This window comes from Rhipicephalus sanguineus, chromosome 6, assembly GCF_013339695.2.
Source record: "Rhipicephalus sanguineus isolate Rsan-2018 chromosome 6, BIME_Rsan_1.4, whole genome shotgun sequence".
Classification (NCBI taxonomy): domain Eukaryota; kingdom Metazoa; phylum Arthropoda; class Arachnida; order Ixodida; family Ixodidae; genus Rhipicephalus; species Rhipicephalus sanguineus.
Genome location: NC_051181.1, coordinates 31465783 through 31488954, shown reverse-complemented (window position 1 = coordinate 31488954; position 23172 = coordinate 31465783). Strand labels below are relative to the sequence as shown.

Below are 23172 nucleotides of genomic sequence, written 5' to 3'. Positions count from 1 at the left end.
CTCACTCTCTGTACCCTCTTTCGGATCTGTCTTTCCCCACTCCAGTGCATAGTATGGAACCGAATGCAAATATCTGGTTGACCTGCAGGCCTTCCTCTTCACATCTCTCTGTCTCGCTCTTTCTCGAGTAACGCTATTAAAATAATAGAAAACTGCCCGAAGCACCGATACATTCAGGCACAATCTATGTTGCGATACATTCGTGCCTGACTGTATGTTCAGGTACAATCAGACGCGACTCCCTTCGAGCAATAACACATGTAACAGCTTTAGCCGGTTAAACCCTGTCGCAGTGAAAGAAGAAAATATTAATGAGAACTAACAGACAATAATGCCAAGGAAAGTATAGGAGATGTTATTTGTAACAATTGGGATATAAATGCGAAGAAAGTAAAGTAGACGAAAAGATAACTTGCCCCCGGCAGGCTATAAAACAGGCTATAAAAGCGTCTGCGTCCAGCCTAATCCTTATAAACATACTCCGTATAGTCAATACCTGTTCATCGATGGAGGCCCTGATTCCTCCGGCGTTGGCGATGACAGCAGCCACCCTAGTCCAACTGCCCGGCGGGCTGGGCAGCGAGGCCATCTTCTTAAGGAAGGCGTCCATGACGAGATTGCCCAGGTTGCACTCGTCTAGGCGGCACCTCACCTTATCCCCGTCGAGCAGCACCTTGCTCTCGGCCACCACCGCTGCTTGGCTTTGAGCAACCCGGCTGCGGTAGCGGTCCAGAAGCGCTAAACCTTCGGGATCTGCGCAAGCAACGAGGCAACGATCGCTGCTGCACGCTGAGTACGTGTAGAGTTTTTACATAGATACACCGATATATATCTCGTACGTCGAAGCAATGAGTAAATCGGAGAAATGAGTTAAGCAACGAGCAAGCACCCTACCAGTGTTTTCATAGGGACATAGAGCGTTCTATGACGCTCTTTCGGTGTATACATACGTTGATAACGGGTGGGGCTTATGTCACTTTTGCTTGCGCGCTGTTCGGTCGGCGTTCAACATGCATCCTGCGTTTACAACAAGTTGCAGGACATTAACGCTGCTGCGAGCATTCCACTTGTGACGTAGTACTTTATAAGGCGAAAGCCCTAGATGCCTCATCAAACGGTAAAATTGACCGTCGGCGTCGGCGTCCCGCGGCGTCTGGAGCAGCACGAGTGATGCAAAAAAATCATTGTGGGTAAAGCAGCGCAAACAACATGGGCAAAAAAAGGAGACACAACGAGCGCTGTCCTTCCTTCATTCATGTTGTTTGCGCTGCTTTAACCATAATGGAACCTTACCAACTGGTCCAGGTGTCGACCTTGTTGCAAAAAAATCATCACGCATGGTATCATGACGCCACAGATTGATAAAATTTGCGGATGTCATTATGATATCACAGTGTCGTCACGCCACATGATGACGTCATCGCGCGACATTGTAGCTTGGTCAAAGGTGGGCCGATCACGGAGGCAGTGCAAAACTAGGTGAGGTGCCTCCGATCATGGAGGCAGTGCAAAAAAAACGTTAGGTGCAGAAAGCTTTCGGAGGGTGGCGGGGCGGGCACAATACATCGGCCGCGAAGAAAAATAAGATGGCTTTCGCCTTCCAGTCGCCTTGGGTGAATGCATAAGAGACCCTGTGGGTTTTTCAATTATCGCGAACTTTCTCCTCCGAATCCAGGGCAATTGAAACTACATTAAGCCTTTTTTTACTGGGAAGAGATGATTAGGATACATGGATACACCCTCAACAAATTCTTTCTTGAAGGATGTGAGTCTAAAGCGCAACTTGAAAAGTTGGCTCATAAGTTATTGTTACATGATTAACTGAGCTAATAGTGACTATCTTTCGAGATGCTCATGCTGATTGCGAACAAGGCAAAGTTTGCATAATACGCCAGGAAATTTTGTCAAGCTGTGGTCTAGTTAGGTGAAAGACCCTGTACGGAAATGAGTACTGTGTATCGTTACTGCGCAATAAATGCTTCAATACTATGAACTTGCTCGTTAAATGTATCAGTGCTAGGTACTTTTCTTCGTAACCCCCGATTCACGTAACATTTGCGCAAAGCGGAATACTTCTGAACAAGCAATTGTCTACCGGTATGATATAGGTTTCATTTATGAGGGCTAAGCGTGTGAGAAACTGATATCTAGACTAGCTTTATTTAAATGCCAGTGCACACCAACAGAGAAGTGCACCGGGCAAGTGTTGATCTCGCGTTGCCGTTGTAATGAAGCAGCCGGTGCGCCTAACTAGACTGTCTCATTAATACTGGGGCGGGAAGATGTGAGACGATGGGTTCAAGTGCAATAATTTTGCCGATGGAGAGAGGGATGCCAGAAAAAATAAAGACTCTGTTTTTGCATCATTCGTGTTGACGAGTGATGCATATTGCGTCTAATAGCCTAAGAAAGAGCAAGACCCTTGTTGATGTACACATAGACATTGAACTCTGTTGATACATGCCACGTCTGTGCGATTGGCCAAGAATTGAAGTTCCTACCTTCCAACCTGTGTTGCCGGTATAAGATTGATTTTGATACTGACTTGAAAAAATAAAAAATGCGACATTGCGACGGAAGTGCGACTTCCGGTCCCATCGTGGGCGGAGCTACCGACTTGATCTAAAGGGGGGAGGGGGTGGGCTAAATATCAGTTCCTCAGGACTCCAACAAAGTTTTTGTCATGTCATGTGTGGACCATAATTTGTTGGAGAGCCTCTGAAATTTGTGTCGGCTTCCTTATTTTCCTCACCGTGCCAATATATTTCGAATGCGTTGAACAAACCGTTTCTTTGTATCTTGATCATTTTCTGTGCGTTCATCTAGAGGTCGATCTTCGTTTCAAATCGATTTCATTTTTTTCCTTTCCGTATGAAAGATTTGACGTTTCCCGCTTATCCTGTCTTGAAATGTCTTGTTTTCGATAGGGTTGTTTGAGGTTAAGGATACAATTGGCCTTGTAAATATGAAAGGTTAATTGTGCATAATTAACCCTTCAGATTCACAGCAATCTCTATAGCAAGGTTCTCAAACACGCGGCCCGCGGCCCGCACATCACTGTGTTCGACCTATATATTTTTGTATTTTCTTACTAAGTATGTTCATGAGCTACACAGGCGTGACTGGTGTAAAGTATTTTAGTCGTGAGGCACCCCCATCCGGTCATCATGTGTCGATACATAACCGTCAAATAAAACTCTATATTTGAGAATCGGCGTCCAGATTTTAGTTCTTTTGGCGATAGGTATCGATATGTGTTTGTAATAATGGCACCAAATCCTCTTCAGTTATGACTATCATGTGCGATATGCATGGGAAAGGTCTCCTTTCAAATAGCAGTGTTAGCTGACATCCCCGATGTCAGCTATACTTATTGGCCCTTGCGGGAGTAAAATTTCGTGACTGCGGCCCGTCAGCTGAGGTGAGTTTGAGACCCCTGCCCTATAGAGTAGAATTCTATGGTTCTTTAGGTCGCGCTTGAATGTTTTGGCATTAAGTTCATTGTTGCAATTGTAGGTATGCAACGCACCGTTTGTACTTGTCTGAATTGAAGTCAATCCTGTGAGAACCTTGCAGCCGATAATATCAACACAATAAAATTTTCGGCAGATCCTTCGCCTTGTGGGAATCGGTTTGACGCGAAGCAATCAGGGAGTAGTCGTCTATCCTGCATTTTTTGGCTTTGAACCAAGCGTTACGAGGTGGATCGAGGTGTTTTTGTGAGCCTAGTAGTTGTGTTCACATCGTAGTCTCGCCAGGCACGTCGACGACACTGGCGTTTAAAGGGTAACTCATGGTCTGACGTAACGTCAGCACTCACTTTAGAGCCCAGACGTGAGTATTCATCATCATCATCATCATCATCATCATCATCATCAGCCTGTCTACGCACACTGCAGGGTAAAGGCCTCTCCCATGTTCCGCCAATCAACCCGGTCCTGTGCTTTCTGCAGCCACGTTATATCTACAAACTTCTTAATCTCATCTACCCACCTAATTTTCTGTCTCCCCCTCACGCGTTTGCCATCTATTGGAATCCAGTCAGTTACCCTTAATGACCGCCGGTTATCCTGCCGACGTGCTACGTGCCCGGCCCATATCCATTTCTTCTTCTTGATTTCAACTATGATGTCCTTAACCCCCGTTTGTTCCCTGACCCACTCTGCTCTCTTCCTGTCTCTTAAGGTTACACCTATCATTTTCCTTTCCATCGCTCGCTGCGTCGTCCTCAATTTAAGTTGAACCCTCTTTGTAAGTCTCCAGGTTTCTACTCCGTAGGTAAGTACCGTTAAGATGCAGCTGTTATATACCTTCCTCTTGAGAGATAGTGGTAGATTATCGCTCAAGAGGGATACGACTCAAGAGACGTGAGTATTATCGAAGCGAAGTGCACTTTACGCTGCAATTGATGTGAATATCATATGTAACTTTTGTTAGCGTACTCTTCCGGGATCGAGCAACGTTTGAATGTAGCTTGCTGAATTATGGGAATACAAACGTAATATTTATTAGACATGTGAAAGCGCAGCCAAAACTGGAACCACAACTGACGTTAACCCGGCATGACGCCTGTATCATAGAAGCATATATGTAATGTTTATTGCTTTGTTATAAAATTACATAGCCAGCACTGCAATCAGCCTGGATAGGGTCTTTTTCCAAAGCAGTTTCAAGACGTGACGTCGCTCTGTGGTAGAATACTTGACTCCACGCAGAATGCTTGGGTTCGATTGCTGCTGGGATGCTGGTTTTTATTCTTTGCATTCATAGGGTCAACGCTGCCAATGTCGGTTTTTCTTTACGCTCTCGCATTTAGATTAACAATGTCTGTTCTCGCCGTTGCTGGGAAGATATAAACTGTCAATCACCTGTGGCGCATACCCGTATACCGCTGCCCGTGGTATACGGTTATGTGCCACACGTGTCTGGAGGAAAGGGTTTGACGACGTACGCAATAGGATTTCCACGTTATTCATGTCACGACCAGACAGTCATATCCGTCAAACCTTCTTACCCTCCCATGCCAATTTTGGTCTAGACTAAATTAAGGAGGCGATCACGAGAGCACCCAGACGTAGGCGGCCAGATAGATAGATGATAGAAACGCTCGAAGTGCCTTGGGTTTGCTAAGAGATGCTTCGCATTTAAAACTTGATTAGAAATATTCATTAGTGAGCGTCTATTGTCACGCTGATTCATGCTTCTCTATACTTCGGTCCCGCTAGCATGAAAGAAAGTCCATTGACCAGCAGTGTAAGTAGAGAGCTGCAAGAGCCCAGACTTGCGCTCACCTTCCGGGATGCTGCTGTCCAGCAGCACTGGCTGCCCGCTCCAGCGGACAACCTCACCGCGCTCATTCCACGTGACGCTGATGTTGCCCATGTACTTGCCCATGTAGAAATCCTGCACCACCAAGCAGCGGGAGCCGGCTGCACGATCCACGACTGTGGGATAGGGACCTTGCGGCTTGTCACCCGATACGCGACCTGAGGATGCGAAATGAGGCTTGTTTTGCTCGGCAATTTATTTTCGGACATAATTACATCGCACATATTCATCACTATCGCGATATCAGTGCCTGGGTGCAATGAAACGTAGAAGGGAGCATAGGTCGGCAAAAAATGCGGAGCTTACTCAGACTCACACAAGAAATATATTTTGAGCTTGAGGCTCACTCAGGCTCAGACTCACCAAAACTTTCCTCAGCCGTACACACTCGGACTCAAACTCATCACGCTGTTACTCAGCCGGAGTCGCTCAGACTCAGAGTCACGGCTTGATGTGAGGCTGAGTGAGTCCGAGTGAGTCGACTCATGAGTGAGTTTGCCGACCCTAAGGAAGCCAGTGGGGCCTCCTGTGTTGGCGAGCTTTTGCTATATGAAGCGAGAAATCAGTATGGTTAGCCATAGCGCTGTGACATATGTTTCTTGTCAAAAATGACATTGTGAAAGTATACAACAGCTAGTCGAAGTAGAAAGTAAAACATCCCAACATAGAAGCAAGCGAAGATCGCCTACGCAAACGCCGACTGTCAACTGAAAAGTCCCACCATGCCGCAAAGCAAGTTAGACACAAAACTTGCGATTGCTTATGAATGGCATTACCACCCGTCAATAAGCACATGCGAGAGTGCAATGCAAAAGTTTAAGCACGAAACTTCTTCTTTATGCAATGGGCTGAGCCTTAAAGGGACACTAAAGAGCAAAACGATTTTTCTCATATTAGTAAAGTACTCTTTCACGATACCAAAAACACCACGCTTGCTGCGAGAAGACGCTTAGTAAGCGAGAAAACGCACAAAAAGAAAATGTGGATGGCGACGCCACCTTGAAGTTTCCGCACCATTTGCGGTGACATCACGTGTTTTGACAGCGCCTACTAGGACTACGTAGTTCCTAATCGGTAAAAATGAAGTACATTGTCCTCTGAGGGGGCCATAGACTTAGCATACCAGGTTTGGGGTAATTTTGTTGAGTCAATGGCGCTAAAATACGATAAGTACACTTTGAAATCCGTGACATTACGCGAGAGATTTCGGCGCGAAATTTAAAAATGAAACTTTAAACTTGATGTTATACTCTATTAATAAACCAATGATGGCGAAATTAACGACATTAGAGTTCTCAGAGCACAATTTATCGATCTAAACCGACTCATTGTTTCTCTTTGGTGTCCACTTAAGATGCACTGCTTCGTTCCTTTGTGTGTATGAAATTGACTGTCTTTTCGTGCAGTTTGCATTTATATCCTAATTATTACACTGTAATTAAAAGAATAAAAATAACATCCCCTTTACGATCTTTTGCTTCATTGTCTGTTGACTTTATCAGGTCATTAAAACAATTGAGACACACATCTATATACACTGCCGCATTTGTTGCATGGAACACACGAGTAATTCATTAAATGTCAGTGTTTATCGCACATACACAAAATAAAAGAAACAAATATGCATGAGGTATGTTGGAAAAAAGAGGGAGATATGGAAATGTTGTGGAAAGCTTCTGAGCAGCTAGCGCGCGTACGCCCCAGCAAGTGCATGAGTGCACGATCGCACGAACTGTGCTTCTAGTGCTCGTTCTCGTGGTAAAAAGCGCTCACCGTCCACTGTGGGTCCAGAGTAGAGGAATGTGTGGGTGTGGCCGCCGACGACAAGACTGACCTCTGGCACGCGCTCACAGATCTCCACGTCTCGTGGCACACCCGAGTGACCCACGGCGATGATCACCTGCACGCCTTCATCGCGCCGCAGCCTCTGCGCCTCCCGCCGGATGCACTCCACTTCGTCCGTGAAGCGAACTTTGCCTGCGTAATGAACATTCATGAGCCCCGTTAGCGAAACAGGTTAGTCACTGGCCGGGCGACTTCCATATAACAGTGTGTACAATTGCGAATCACTCAAGGGCATACACTCATTTCAGCAGTTTACTTAGTTTTATTCTTTTTGTCCACAGTGTGAAGTAGTTTGGTCGCTTAACTCACAATACAGCCTTCCAGCACCATTATTTAGGCAGGCTTCGACAGAAACAATAAAAGAGGTAATACTAGTTATTATTCGGGTTTTATAATAAAAGAGAGGACAGTGAAGACGCGCTGACATTAAAGTACGTTTCTTGCGCATATAGACAAGGCTTAAATACCAGGCCGCAGAGCACAAGGAGCGACAGGAAGGTGACACATGTTGAGAAAATCACCTCTGATCGTCAAGGACAACACCGCATGTTTATTTACCACGTTACGCTATGAGGCAAAAAGGAGTCAAAAGGGTGTTTCATTCGTTCACTCGAAGGCAAAATAGTTGCATTTAAGGCGTCTTTTTCGCAGACGACAATAATCGTCCGCCATGTTGCTTGCCTTTACTGGCATTATCGCTGCGCTCCTTCTCTGTCACGCGCGGCTATGAACTCGACATAGCGCTATTGATAGGAAAAAAAAAATAAAGAGAGGATGACCTTATTTTTTGGCCTGGTGGTCCCATGCCGCCAATTTCCCACAGGGTGTGCGCCCTCCCAAGCGACTATGAACTTCGTTCAGCCAAGCACCAGGCCGGAAGTGTGCTTGTCCTTTTTTTACCTAGTAGGTACCCGGCGGCAGCAATTCTCTGCCTCCTACAGCAGCGGCGGATGCTCGACTATTTCACCAAGGCTGTAGTGGGTTAAGGTGCGCCCAGGGGCCTTCACGGAATCGTATGGGGCTACCTTTCGAGATGAGTACCCAGAAACAACCGAGCGCCAGGTCGGTGTACTCCTCTACCCATTAGGAAAAGCGGTGGGTTCCGGGTCGGCACTGGGAATCGAACCCGGTACTTGCCGCATTGGAAGCGGACGCTCAACCATGTAGCCACCGCTGCGGTGGCTGCATGGAAAGTTTTCTAGAAAGGAAACGCAAACATGAAGACGATGGCTGTTGTTGTGTTGCAGAAAAACGCGCCAAATACTCCAGTTTACATTACAGTAATGATAATCATATCAGCACCATAACCACTGTTCCACTGAGGCGGACGTTTGCATGACAGTGTACCTGGGGAACCACTGGCGCAGCCACAACCATAAGCAGCTAGATTGAAGAGCCCCTAACCACCCAGAGGTCGAAATTTAGTCGTGGCGTTGCAGTTGTGCATGAACATATAACGAACACGTAGCCGCGAGAATTTTTAACAGCGGAGCCGTTTAAGGTTCGCCGTTGGTCCGTGACGGATGAACAGAAATGAGCATCGTCATGAACCAGCACGCGCTCTCTTCGAGCCATTTTTCCTCTTGGCACTCTTCTTCGTCTTCTGCTTCGCTCCCGGAACACGCGATCCGATTTGTCTGGCGCGGGAGGCAATAACCCTGATGGGCGGGAGAACAGGTGCTGAGAGAGAGAGAGCGATAGAAAGAGAGGAAGACATAGAAGGAAAAAGAAACTGAAAAATTCTTGGCGAAAAAATGTCTTGGCGAGGCGGGATCCGAACCCGCGTATCCACGACCCGAAGGAGAGCCTCGTTACAACTATCCATGAACGCTATCCAGGCACGCTAGCAGTGCATAGCACAACCTTGTATAGTATAATATAACAAGGGGTTGGGAAAGGGAAATGAGGGTGAGGAGGAGAGATGTGAGGGTGATGATGAGGGAAAGGAGCATGGCAGAGAGTGAAGCATAGCACAGAAATAAGGGGGAAGAGAGAAAAAGAAAGGCAGAAAGAGCAAGAAAGAAAAATAGACATAATTAAAGAAAGAGGCATAGTGAAATAGAGAGAGAAAAAGAAATATAGAAAGAAAGTGAAAGGAAACGAGATAAACAGAGAAAAAAAGACAGAAAAAGCCGAGAGAAAAATCACAGCATATCCACGGAGTGAATGATGATGAGTGGGCGAAGCTGCGGAGGTTCATCGGTAAACCGTGAATCTTCCGTGAATTCTGCCCAGTACATCATCACCGACGTGAGATAGGGCGCGTTTATACTAAAGGTTCGATGAGTTATGACGACATGCAGCTCACTTTAATTTTACATGTACGCTGTGAATTTTCATTGTTTAGAAAACCATTGCTTTAGAAAACATCTGGCGTCTTTCGTTAAGCAGCTGGCGTCTTTTCCTCTTGCTTTAGAAACATCTGGCGTTCTTCCGTTTTGCTTTTACAAAACATCTGGCGTCTTTCGTTGGTTTATTTCATAAATCAACAGCGTTTTGAACAAAATTATTATTGATTAATCACGCACAGGAGAAATCTCACCAGGCACTACCTTGGAGGTAAACAATGGCTGCTAATGGGAATGAGAGACAGAAGAAGTCGGCTTTAGCTACCGCTGCGAATTTTTTATTGTTCAACAACGCACAGGAAAAATCTCCCACCGGCACCACCTTGGAGGTCAAAGCGTAAGACTGGTTACGGACTACGACTACGATTACGAGGGACGAACGGGTTCCGCCTTAAGGAGCTTCGCCCCTAAAAGAAAGAAAGAGAACGCTAAAGAGAAAGAAAGCAGGCCGCCCAGCTTCGCACTTCCTCCAGGCTTTGCACTACTAGTGCGAAGCTGCCTTCGTTTTTTCGAAATGGTGCCCTAATAGCGGAGTTGCACGCGTGTGATGATCGAAATGCGGCACTTGCTTGTTTCGCTCTTTTCTTCGCTACGCTCCGTTCGTTGGCTCGTCTCTCCTTCTGACCGAGTGTTCTCCCCACACGGCGAGGATGATAAGTACAGAGCGCACGTACCGGCAAGCAGCGAACAGGTTCTTGGTGGTGCTGATATGACTAGATTCTTCTGGTGACATCACGGCAACGCCGGGGATACCGATAGGCCCTCGGAGGAGCAGGGGATTTTTTAGGGGCGAAGCACCTTAGGGTCTCGGCGTGTCGGCGTGCATTGTGTATCGTCGTCTACTGTCGGGACGGTCCATTTGCTTGAGCGCAAGAGAGGGCGTCACCGCCTCAGCGCTCGCCGTGTGGCGAGAGAGAGCGAACGGCACGCGTTGACTATGGAAACGCTCTTCCTGCGACGAACGCTGAGCTACCAGCTCCCAAGGAACGAGAACGCGCCCTCGCCCGCGGGAGACAACGCCGACACAAGCAGCGCCGCGTCTACTAGCGAGTTTCTTGATTAAAAAAAAAAAAGAAACGACTGCTCGCGTTGCACAACCGTTCCCCGACCACCCCGTATATATAGGCCCTGGATCTTGACCTGGAATGCAGTGGCAGCGGGAGATTTATCTTGTGCGTAGTTGAAAAATAATGATTCACAGCATGCACGTTAACTAAAAGCGGACTGCGGGTCTCTGTGTCTAACCTTTCTTCTGTCTCCCATTGCCCATTAGCAGTGATTTTGCGGTGGGAAACATCGGCGCACACTGCATGCTTCTCCCCTCCACAGGTGTCACGTATGTGGAGCTAAAACACCCTTCCCTACGTGCTTCGCCCCTCCCCAATTTTTTTTACTATTATTTTGCCGCGCATTATGAATTCGATAGGAGTGTTTCTTGAATTGTAAAAAAATGAAGTACCGCAGGTGGTTTAGAGGCCCTTGAACAATTAACTTCCATGCATTTACTGCTCAGCAAACAAAATGTTAGTCGTGCAGTTGCAACTCAAGAGAACTAACTTTTAGTCTTCACATTTACACTTTACACAAGCAGCGATTACTCCCCAAAGTTGCTCCTTACAAGGCGAATTAGTTAAGGCAATATGCGCGGATTATATAACGTCACGGGCCTCCATAGGCGCCATTGCCGAAAAACAACATATCCTTTAGAGAGCAATCGACTACGTCGAAGGATTTTCCATAAATGCAGGCATGCGATGCTTACCAGAAAAATCAGAATTCATCTGGTTAAAATCCAAATATTGAAGGCAATTAAAACAACACTCTGTCCACGATTAAAAGCAAATAAAAGCACGACGTTTCGATTCTTCAAGATCGACTGACCGCACTACATGACTCACTCGAACAACATAACTTATTCACCGACTTCGCCGACTTCACCATACTGTCCTACGCTCCGTCGTCTCTTGTTTGGATCCTTCCCGGTTCCACGAACATTCCAAGTGATTCTTCGGCGCGTAGCACGTAGCACGGCGACAGCTAGGGTGAAGGAATTCGTCTCGCCGGTTCGTCTGCGCAAACGGTCGCTTCCACTTTGATTTCTCGAATACTCCCTATCTGCGCGGGCGTTAGGCTGTCGCGACGGCGTCTTCAGTGGAGAGGGTAAGGCACGCCCTGCGCGCCCTGTGATGGTTGTTCTATATTTTTGTCGTTGCAGGCGCCCGATGAGGGGAAACGGTCGGCGCGGTGACTTGATGCTGTCGTCACGATGCGGCGGCGCGCGCCTGTTTTAGCGCTCGCTTGTGACAAAAAGAAGTGTTCTATTACGAATATTACGCTTCCTGACACTGTAGATTGCTCGGGAATACGTGGTACTTCACAGTAGCGTCTTTTCATGCGTTCGAGTTGCACAGCGGCACACAGCAGCTTCACGGTATCACACCACTAGAAAAAACCGTCTGCCACACACTCACGGACGCACCAAAGAACCGCCCTCAAGCACAGGAAACGATGAGGCAAGCTGCCCACACACGCGATCACACACACACAAAAAAAGGAGAAAGCACATGAAAAAGCACACGGACACGCATAAATCCTCAGGCTACCACACTGTAAGACGATCCGGCGTCTGCTTTGTACTGGAGTACTGGCGCCCTCACCCAAAACAGCGGCCGCAACCGTCAGCTCAGCCGACACACGGTCGCCCACTGACGGCGGCGCGACGCAACAGGCCGCACCTTCTTTTGTATGTAGCGGCCGTGACCTAACCGTCTTCGACACTTGCGCCTGCAGACTGCACGGCAATCGTTACACCATTGTTGCAACAAGCGGAGCTGCAACCGTAGCGGCATCTATTAAAACCCCATCAGTCAACACGGCCCAAATGGTGGCGGTTGCTAGGGCGATCTCATGTGGAGAACAAAAGGGAGACTCGGCCGTTGTGAGTACCGACTCTCAATCCACTTGCCGTATGCTTCAAACTTTCAGGCTGGGGTAATTCTAAGGACAGCAATGAGAATCCTTGGGAAACAACTCCTAAATCCGCTGGCAATTCTTTGGTGCCCCGAGCACGCGGCACTTGAGGGCAGCGAAAGGGCCGTGTGGCTTGCTCGCGAAATAAGCATCCGAGCACCGGTCGAAACCCCCGAGGAACCCCTCAACAACTCCACGCGACATCCTCGAAAACCAAAGAAGCGAGAGACAAAAATACAGTCATCTCCATCCGGATCTTACCGGAGAAGAGGTGCGACATTGGTGTCGAGTACGAACCAACACGTAAACCCACATAAATCCCACAATATACGTGCACAGCTGTCCGTGGTGTGGGAAGTGCCCACTCTCGAACATATTAAATGGGAATGCGAATCGCGGCCCCAGAACATCAATTCTCCCGTTTTGAGGACAACACGGCGAACAAGGTAGTGGGAGACCAGGGAAGGATCGGGAGAGCCAGATGGCTCCGCTCGACCAAACCCAACGAGCCGCAAAGGCCAGTGGAGCCCTAGACTGAAGACCATTTCCCCTGAAACCTTATAGTCAATAAAAATTTTCACTACTACTCGGACGTGAGTGGACCTAATATTGTGGATCTAATAAAGTTGTTTAACTCACTACTACTTGGATACCCCATTCCGATTGTCTCTTTATCCCCAACTTGAAATGACCAGGAGCGATATTTTGCGTTTTGAGAGGCTGACGATCGACAGGAGAAATTTTTCATACGGCGCAGGCTGAGAGGTGTACCAGCAACAGAAATAGCTTTCGTGGCGTCAAAGTAGACTTGCTGAAAGCATTGCATTTTCCGAGACAACTTTTCCCACATCGGAATAGTGATTACACCGGACATTGCCAGCAACGACAGCGAGCAGTTGGTGCATTATAATCACCGCGAATAAATCGTCAAAGTTCTTGGAAGTTGTTGCGGCGCATTCGCTTGCCGCCATTTACGCTGTAAAGATGCTTCAAGAATGTTCGGAATGGCGAAGAAACATTTGGTGAAGAAAATTCAGCAGATCCCACGCCTTGTGGGAATCGGTTTCATGCGAAGCAGTCGGCGAGTAGTTGTCTAGGCTGCATTTTTCGGCTTTGAGCCAAGCGTTACGGGGTGGATCGACGTGTTTTTGTAAGTGCGGTAGTTGAGTGTACATTGTGACCTTACCAGGCACGTCGACTACACTGGCGTTTAAACGGTAAGTGGTCTGACGCAACGTTGACACTCACTTTAGAGCGCAGACGTCAGTATTATCGGAAGGAAGTGCGCTTTACGACGCGATGACCTGAATATCATACGTAACTTTCGTTAGTGTATTCCTCCGGGGTCGAAGGAAAGCAGATGATTTTTCAAGGGCTCGTTTATCTTTGTTAGACACAATATTAATGAGAACTAACAGACAATAACGCCAAGGAAAGTACAAGGGGTGTTATCTGTAGGATTTAGAATATAAATGTGAAGAAAGTAAAGTGGACGAAAAGATGACTTGCCGCCGGCAGGGACCGAACCTGCGACCTTCGAATAACGCGTCCGATGCTCTATCACTGAGCTACGGCGGCGGTCATCCTCCCGTCCACTTTCTGGGGTATATATGTTGATTTAAACCTAGGAGTGTTAGTCAGCGCCAATCGCAGCCATGGCGGCGAGTGTGAAACACTCGCCGCCATGGCTGCGATTGGCGCATGGCTCCATGGCTGCATGGCTCCGGGGTCGAGCAACATTTGAATATAGCTTGCTGAATCATAGGGATGCAAATGTAATGTTTATTAGATTTCTATACCGTAATTGACGTTAATCTGACATGACGCCCGTATCATAGGAATACATATGTAATGTTCATTGCTTTATTATAAAATTAGATAGTCAGCACTGAAACCCCAATTGACGTTGCACCGACATTACGCCTGCCTAGGGTCATTTTCCAAAGCAGTTTCAAGACGTGGCGTGGCTCTGTGGTAGAATACCTGACTGCCACGCAGAATGCTCGGGTTCGATTCCTGCTGGCATCCTGATTTTTATTCACGTCGGGTCAACGCTGCCGATGTCTGTTTTTCTTAACGCTCTCGCATTTAAGTTACCATTGTCTGTTCTCGCCGTTTCTGGGGAGATATAATCTGTCAATCCCGTGTGGTGCGTACCCGCATACCGTGGCCCGTGTTATACGGGTATGTGTCACACGTGTCTGGAGGAAAGGGTTTGCCAACTTACGTGAGAGGACTTTCACGTTATGCATGTCATGACCAGACAGTCGTATTCGTCAAACCCTCTTACCCTCCAATGCCAATTTTGGTCTACATCAAGCTAAGGAGGCGATCACGAGATCGCCCAGACGTAAGCGGCAAGATAGATAGATATATACGTAGACAGACACGCTCAAACCGCCTTTGTTTCGCTAAGAAATGCTTCGCATTTAAAAATGCATTTCTTTATGTGATAAAGAGATCGATTGCCTGCTGACACACACGCTGTCTAGCCTAGTCGTTTCTGAGGCTTCATGAATTTCGCGTATGAGATGGTCCCGACGACGTTTGACGACAGCACAACGCTGGAAGTCAGGAACACAACCGCAGTCTCGGCAGTGAATGCCAAGGTGGCCAGACACCGCTGAATTGACGCTGTGAGCATGCTTCTTTAGCCGCACGTTTAAACACCGGCTCATTTGGCCGATGTACCTTTTGCCGCAGGACAGGGATAGGGAGTGCGCCGCCCCTTCAATGCAAGGAACGAACTTGTTCCGATGCCCGGTCTGGCACGCTCGATCTTCCTGTGAATGAGGATCAACAGCCCTACTCAACCCAGCTAGCCTCTATGGGGCAGAAAAAGTTACATTTACTTGGCAACTGCTCGCTACTATTTTGAGGTTGTGGGCCATGCCTGAATATAGGGAATGACGAGAAAATTTCATGGCGTGGCCCACAACCTGGATCGCTCAACCGCCCTTGCATCGTGTGTCCGACCTGGCAATCCGACGTTGGTGTAGATAAACGTATAATTGTGGTGAACCACAGCCAAGAAAATGAGGCTGTACTATCGCTTAAAGTGCAGTAGTCAGTGCCATGCTCGTAGGGCGGGCACACTTAAATAGTGGCTGCGAATGGCACCTGTCGGAAGAGGTACGCCCCCAGAGCATGTGATTTAGGTCAGCATGAGAACCGCATAAAGGAAAACTGGTGTTAGGGTACATCTGTCTGGGTAGATAACGTGCAGATGTGCAGGGTTAGGATATGATTTTGTCTGTAAGAGGTTTGGGGCGACTGCTTGACCTCTGCATAATGGCAGGTGCCACTTTCTTTTAGATGAATGGTGGTGCTTGACGTTATCATTGCATGTCTCGAGTGGCTCGATCCCACACGTGGGCTAGAAAGAGGAGGCACGGTCGGTCAATCCCCGTGCGGCTTCGTGAGCAACCTCGTTGGGGTTTACGGGGGAGCCCTTGACGGGGCCCAGATGAGCGGGGAACCATACAATCGAGTGTGGGGTCGTAGTCTTGTTACTCTGAATGATCCGTAGGGCTTGGATGCGAACATTCCCGTATAGAAAGCTCTGACGGGTGCCTTGGAATCTTAATACATGGTTTCGCGGGTGACATCCACGAGGGCAAGGATTATGGCAACTCGTTCCGCTACGCCCTGTTTGGACGTTCGGACCGCGGCGCAGCCGATAGGTTCGGAGATGAGATCGACGAATACCGAAGCAAATGTGTCTGGTTGGATATACGAGGCGGCGTCGACGAAGCAGTCTCGGTCGCGATTGAGTTGCGCGTCGGCGAGTGAAGCCTTGCCCCTGGTTGCGCCTCCGTCCCAGGTTGAAACTCGGTTACATATTGCGCGGTAGGCGAGATGCGGATGTATTGGCTCTAACTTGATTGGGGAGCTCTTAGCAGTCGGGCAAGAGTGTAGATGATTCGGGCCCAACTCGATGAGGATAGGGAGGCCCGAGGCGTAGTCAGAAAGTCTGGCGAGTTGAGAACGTTCTTGAGCTTTGATAATTTCTTCGAGCGTGTCATGGATACGCAACTCGAGGAGATATTCCTTGTGCGTAAGCATGGGTAGAGCCAGGGCTACCTTGGAGACGCTGCCAATGAGTGCATTGATCTTGTTGCGTTCAGAGACCAACCGTCGCGAACAGGCATCAAGGAGGACAACCTCGTTCGCATCCTTCACGCTTTCGTCCTGTGGCATCTGTCGTACACCACAAGCAGCGGAGAGAGCCAAACAAATTCTGTAGCGATTGGTGTGGTTCTAAATCCTGCGCTAAATGCAGCTCCACTACTGTGAACGCTGAGGAAGTGCATAGCACAGGCACCCAGCGATTCCCATTCGTAGAGTTCCCATTACTTCGTTTACCAAACCTTCGATGACATTAATATTTGAGGTAAGCATCTAGGGTTTCCCCGGCACGAGTAGAATCTTGTTAGTGAGATGCGCGAACTCGGTGTGCGACATGCGTGCTATTTTTTGCTGCGCTTCATCGGCTTCCTGCTTGTTACGACAGTTGAGACACGTGTCGGGTGCAGCGAGTTCCGTCAGGTCGTTTTCCTCTACATATTGCCACGCGTGTTATTAAATGCGAAGCATTTCTTTGCGAACCTCAGGCACTTTGGGCGTTTCTATCTATCTATCTATCTATCTATCTATCTATCTATCTAGCCGCCTACGTCTGGGCGCTCTCCTGGTCGTCTCCATAACTCGTAATATACCAAAATTGGCATAGCAGGGGATCAGTGTATGACGAACACGATTCACTGGTCATGACATAAATAACGCAAAATACATGTCGCATACGTCACGAAACCCTTTCTCTCAGTCACGTGTGGCACATACCCGCATACCAGAGTTCATAATATGCGGGTATGTGCCACAGGTGATACAATGTCTCAGCCAACACAGTAACCGTGAACACACACATTGACACGCAAGGAAAGTGATAATAATAATAATTGTTAGAGTATAAGTGTAGAAGTGTGGGTCCTATGTCCCAAAACCACGATATGGTTATGACAGACGCCGTAGCGAAGGGCTCCGGAATTTTGACCATCTGGTATTCTTTAACGTGCACCGAGATCGCACAGTACACGGGCATCTAGCATTTTGCCTTCATCGAAATGCGACCGCCGTGGCAGGGATCGAACCCTCGACTTTCGGGTCAGCAGCCGAGCACCGTAACCGCTACACCACAGCGGCGAACAGGAGGAAAGTGAGGAAGCTGAACACAGAACACCCCTCGAAGACGCTCAACTATCATGCACTCGTTCACTTGGTCCGCAGCGTGGACCACGTTGATTAGCAAAAACCGGGGTCAATGCTTCCTACAATAAACCTGCCGAGAAATCCACGCCTCTCATCATTATCGGTGACTTCAACATTGATTTATCAAGACTCAACAACGCCTGGCCTTTGTACTGCGTGAAAAGCGGCTTGAATGTGGACAGGGCATCAAAAGGTCTCGCTGCCACGTCCAGGACAGGAAGCGTCACAGATCATTTCATCGTAAGAGGCGTCCAGGATTTCCACCAGCTGCGCTATACCTCGTACTTCACTGCACTTAGACCCCTTGTAGCCGCTATCACGAACGGATCCGATTAACAAGTCCGGTTCAGCTGCTGGGGCTCACTGATCGCGGTGATGATGACCTTGTTCAAGAACTGTCAAGAACCCCTTCTACACATACACATGGGGTCATGAAACGTGCGTGCGTTCTCCGTCATAACGGACAAGTATAGGCACAGCAACTGTAACGCAACTGTAATAACTGTAATTGTCACTTTAACGTACGTGCAGTGCGCCTGCGCGTGCCACTCGGCTGTGTGTAAATCTAGGGGAACTTTCCTGAGTGAAACTTAGTTATGAGTAACGCCTGTCCTGTGCACTTGTTTTCCTTCTTTGGCCTGTTCGGATTCGCTCTATCCAGTGTTGAAGAATATAAGCACTACATAAAGGCTTACCGCGTGTGGTGCTGGTAACACCCATGTTGCTGTTGGCATCGTTACGCAACTGTAAACAACTGGCTATATAATACATATGCGACTCTTCAGCATATGTGTGTTTGTATATCACTTCCGCATTTCTCTACCATCATTCCGTAACGTTTCGCTCAATGTGAAAAATTGTCCCACAGTCACCATCCCGCGCATGCTTCGCATCACATCGATTTCCACGGTACGTGGGATCTGCCGAATTTTTTTTGATGTACTCGGGCTTCGTCCGTCAAGACTGTTTGCAACGCTTCGCGCAGACCGCACTACGATGCTGCAGAAGTTTCACGAATGTTCAGCTCATCCATTAAGATTGCGCGCAGGACGCGAATAGTCTAGCTTCTTCGAGAGATTTCGCTGCCACCAGCTATAACGCTGTAATGGTCGATAGCTCACGTATAAAAGCCGACACGCTTTATATACGTGTCGAGGGCCGACGCTCTGTTCGCCGCTATCACTGCACAGTGTGTGTTACTTGCAGTTTGAATTTCCATTTCCCGGCCACAAGTTTGGCCAAATAAAGAGTGTCAGCCGGCGCGGGTGTCAGCCGCATGTTTCCGAAGCGTTTTTAGCTATTTTAAGCAAATTATTGCGACCTTGGTTATTTCTGTTATTATATTATTTTAGACCTTGTTCGTTTATTTTAACCCCGTTTTGAGCATTGCTAGCCTTGGTTTAGGCCTGTATTGGCCACTTGATTTTGAGCATGATCACGTCACACGAGATCTGCGGATGGACAACAAATCGGACCCTAAAGTGCTACGCACTTAAAACACGAAGTCGCCATCGTCGTCGCGATCGCTTCGCAGGATGGACTGGCCTGATACCATGACCATCTTCCGGGGTTCAAGTTACAACGTTCGGGCATAGACCACGCTGCCAAAAACACACACGACAAAAAAATTAAAAAAAACGAATGCCAAAAAAAGAACATGGTCGTATACACGAGGAGAAGTCCTTAAAAAGAAGCCACAATGTGCGCGAGCCAAGAAACCCCTGCTGAACACTGTCAATGAATTGCTTTGGGCAATGAGCTGCGAATTCAATGTCGACCGGTATCGAGAGAGTTAGCTTCATGGTCCCGAAACGCAAAAAAAATGTCGTACCACTGCGTATGTCAATTCAAGTATCGTAATTAAACATCGATATTCGTCAAAAGAAGAAGGGAAAACACTCGCAAGAACTCTCTGCAATGGATATAATGTGACCCGCTAGACGGGATTGCTGTGTATCAAGGGTGCCTTATCAGTTGGCGCAAAGAACAGTTTTGCCCTGAAATGCGATTTCGCTAACCGTGTGTAGTGTGTCCTTGTAACTGGAGTAGAAGTCTGCGTAAAGCGACGCAGCCAGTAATCATGCTGAAAATGCGAAATACGAGACACTCTTTAATCATTGGCCCTGATTGCTTTGGCCATTGGTGTAGCCAGAGGGGGGGGGGGGGGCGTTCGACGCACCCCCCCCTCATTATCTTTACACACTGTATGCATATAATATACATGTATATATATGCACACATAAACACACGCGCATGAACATTTATAAAGAGTGTCAGGAGCGCCCCCCGAAATATATTTCTGCCGACGCCCCAGGATAGGGCTACAATAGATGGCGAGTCGGCTGCATCTCTTTTGAAGCACGCGCAGATAGACTAAGCGGAACTACTTTGCCGTGCACGTGTCTCAGCTGAACATCCGGCTTCGCCTACAGAAGTAGGTCAGGTATTATGCTTTCTTTAACATGAGCAGCAAATGGAGCATGATTGAGAGTCATGAAAGAGGCGCAGCAGTAACAATGGGAAAAAAGACACGAAATCAGATAAGCTCACAGAGGAGGGTTCTATTCCAGCGAAATACACTAATGTAACAGGTATGTTTAATCTGTCTGTGCCCTGAAATCTTAAACGTTTCCGGTTGGCAGACAGCGCAGCACTTCAACACGATCTCAAAACACGTGACCAACAGTTTGAGAACGTTAAGATCAACTGGAAAAATGTGGAGTAAGATAAAGGTGAAAAGAGTATAAGGAGGCGGGGGGCACACTTAAACAGGCGTACATAATACCCTTACTGCGGAAGACATCACTCCGATGCACATTACCTGCACCAAAAGGCACACCCGTCAGAAGCCTAGAAGCTTTGTGAGAACATACCAGGGCTGGACAGGTACGTAGTATTCATTGTTGTGTATCCAATAAGGCCAATTTTGGTTCCTGCACGTTCCACGACCAGTGAAGGTTTCGGCTGGAGTTGCTTAAGTGTTGGTTCGTCGCTGAAGTCGACATTGCAGCCCACGATAGGCACCCGGCTTTCAGTTAGGAGGGGCACCAGCCCTTCGGCACCACGGTCGAACTCGTGGTTTCCCAGTGCCTGCGAAAATTACGACCAAGTAGATAACATTCTTACACTCCAGAATGGTGTCTACTCAACAACACTTTCTAATAGAACCTACAAGTGAGAACTGCAGACGAATTACCGTACACTAACAAACTCGCTTGTGGGTAGGCTGACTGAAACACTGTATCATATGCGTTTGAACGAAGAGTGCTGCAAGCTGGTTAGGCAGCCAGGGGTACGGAATGTGAGCACTTTATTTCTTAGAGACGTGAGTTGGGCATATTTCGACCGGGCCCAAGCATTCGTCAAGAACTCTGATGTCTTCCCGTCACAACATATTTACCGTTCACCAAATGATTTCATCAGGGCCAGCACTCACCACCGGATGTTTCCTCGACACGTCTGTTTCCAGATACATCTCGTCCTTTACAGAGGTTCTCACCAGTGGCGTAGCCCGGAATTTTGTTCGGGGGGGGGGGGGCTCAAGTTGAAGCGTGACCTCCTCATTGAATTTTTCGAACGACTAAGTATATCTATGGGGTACATTTTAGCGCAAACTGTGAAAGAAAGCACGGGAAAAGGGTAGAGGAAAGCAGAAAGGTCGAGCGCTAAACTTCAACTGTTTATTCGAAAGGTGAGGCCAACAACAAATAACCATGTGCGCATGCGCGCGCCAGTAAGGGAAAAAATAACACTTTCATGTCAAATAATTGCATCTCGTTTTGGAACAGACAAACAGACGTATCACTGATACAACTCGTGCCTCTCTTCTTAATATGGAACGCCTCCAATAACTCTCGCGCTAATGTGTCACTGCTCCTGCCTATTATCTGGATCTCACGAAGCAGAGGCTCACAATTGCAGGCTGCGCAATGCGCTGGCAAGTGCGCGTTTCCTTTATTCTTTAATGATAATTCATGCTCCCGTGCTCGGTCGTTGACACATCGCCCAGTTTGGCCCACATACGTCTTCCCACACGACAGCGGTATCTCATATACAACACCCGTCGTGCATTTCACATAAGGTCTGGTGTGCTTCTTCTGGCAACCGAACTTTCTGTCAACGCGACTAATTCGCGGACACAGTCCGGCCAATTTGCGTGGAGCCGAGAAGACTACAGGCACACCGTATCTATTGGCAACCTTCTTGAGGTTGTGGGAAAGTTGGTGGACGTACGGGGTCCCGCAGTGGTCCCGCAGTGGTCCCGTACGTCCACCAACTTTCCCACAACCTCAAGAAGGTTGCCAATAGATACGGTGTGCCTGTAGTCTTCTCGGCTCCACGCAAATTGGCCGGACTGTGTCCGCGAATTAGTCGCGTTGACAGAAAGTTCGGTTGCCAGAAGAAGCACACCAGACCTTATGTGAAATGCACGACGGGTGTTGTATATGAGATACCGCTGTCGTGTGGGAAGACGTATGTGGGCCAAACTGGGCGATGTGTCAACGACCGAGCACGGGAGCATGAATTATCATTAAAGAATAAAGGAAACGCGCACTTGCCAGCGCATTGCGCAGCCTGCAATTGTGAGCCTCTGCTTCGTGAGATCCAGATAATAGGCAGGAGCAGTGACACATTAGCGCGAGAGTTATTGGAGGCGTTCCATATTAAGAAGAGAGGCACGAGTTGTATCAGTGATACGTCTGTTTGTCTGTTCCAAAACGAGATGCAATTATTTGACATGAAAGTGTTATTTTTTCCCTTACTGGCGCGCGCATGCGCACATGGTTATTTGTTGTTGGCCTCACCTTTCGAATAAACAGTTGAAGTTTAGCGCTCGACCTTTCTGCTTTCCTCTACCCTTTTCCCGTGCTTTCTTTCACAGTTTGCGCTAAAATGTACCCCATAGATTTCAACCAACTCGCCCAGCAACAAGTCTTACTCGACTAAGTATATGAATAATATGTATTACCAGTGACATTTTGTATTAGATGCTGCAAATCACTTCTTGAATGCTGCGCACTGTCAAGAACGAGTAAGACATGTGTTGTTTCATAAAAATATTATGTTGACATGTCCGCAAAATTTTTCCAGGAATAACTGTCTTCAATGTTTTCAATTTTTTCAATTTCTTTTGTGTACGATGTACGGCAAATATCACGTAAACTTTGGAACTGCATCAGGCTTAAACTGAAGAAGCTACTGATAACGAAAAAATGAAGTCCATAAAATAACCAGGACGAGATCAAATATTTTAATGGAGATTGTTTACGCAAAATGTTCATCTTTTTGCACAAATGATGCGGCCAGGGAAACACGAGCATGGGAAAATGCACCTAGAATGCGGGCAAAACACAAGTCACCGGAAACAGAGCGCAGTATGCTTACGCCAAACATCACAAATGTACATTTAAAT

General features: G+C 47.6%; 1 protein-coding gene across 2 annotated transcripts in view; it reads right to left on the bottom strand.

Annotated features, from left to right (window-relative positions):
* LOC119395675 (protein 5NUC) overlaps positions 1-23172 on the bottom strand; it is a 128127-nt gene that overhangs the window by 13168 nt on the left and 91787 nt on the right. For both annotated transcript variants that reach the window (XM_049416730.1, XM_037662666.2), the window contains exons 3-6: positions 20633-20849; positions 7102-7305; positions 5292-5486; positions 497-753 (exon numbers count right to left, since the gene is read on the bottom strand). In XM_049416730.1, coding sequence (XP_049272687.1) covers positions 497-753; positions 5292-5486; positions 7102-7305; positions 20633-20849 — 873 coding nt within the window. The remainder of the gene's footprint in view (positions 1-496; positions 754-5291; positions 5487-7101; positions 7306-20632; positions 20850-23172) is intronic.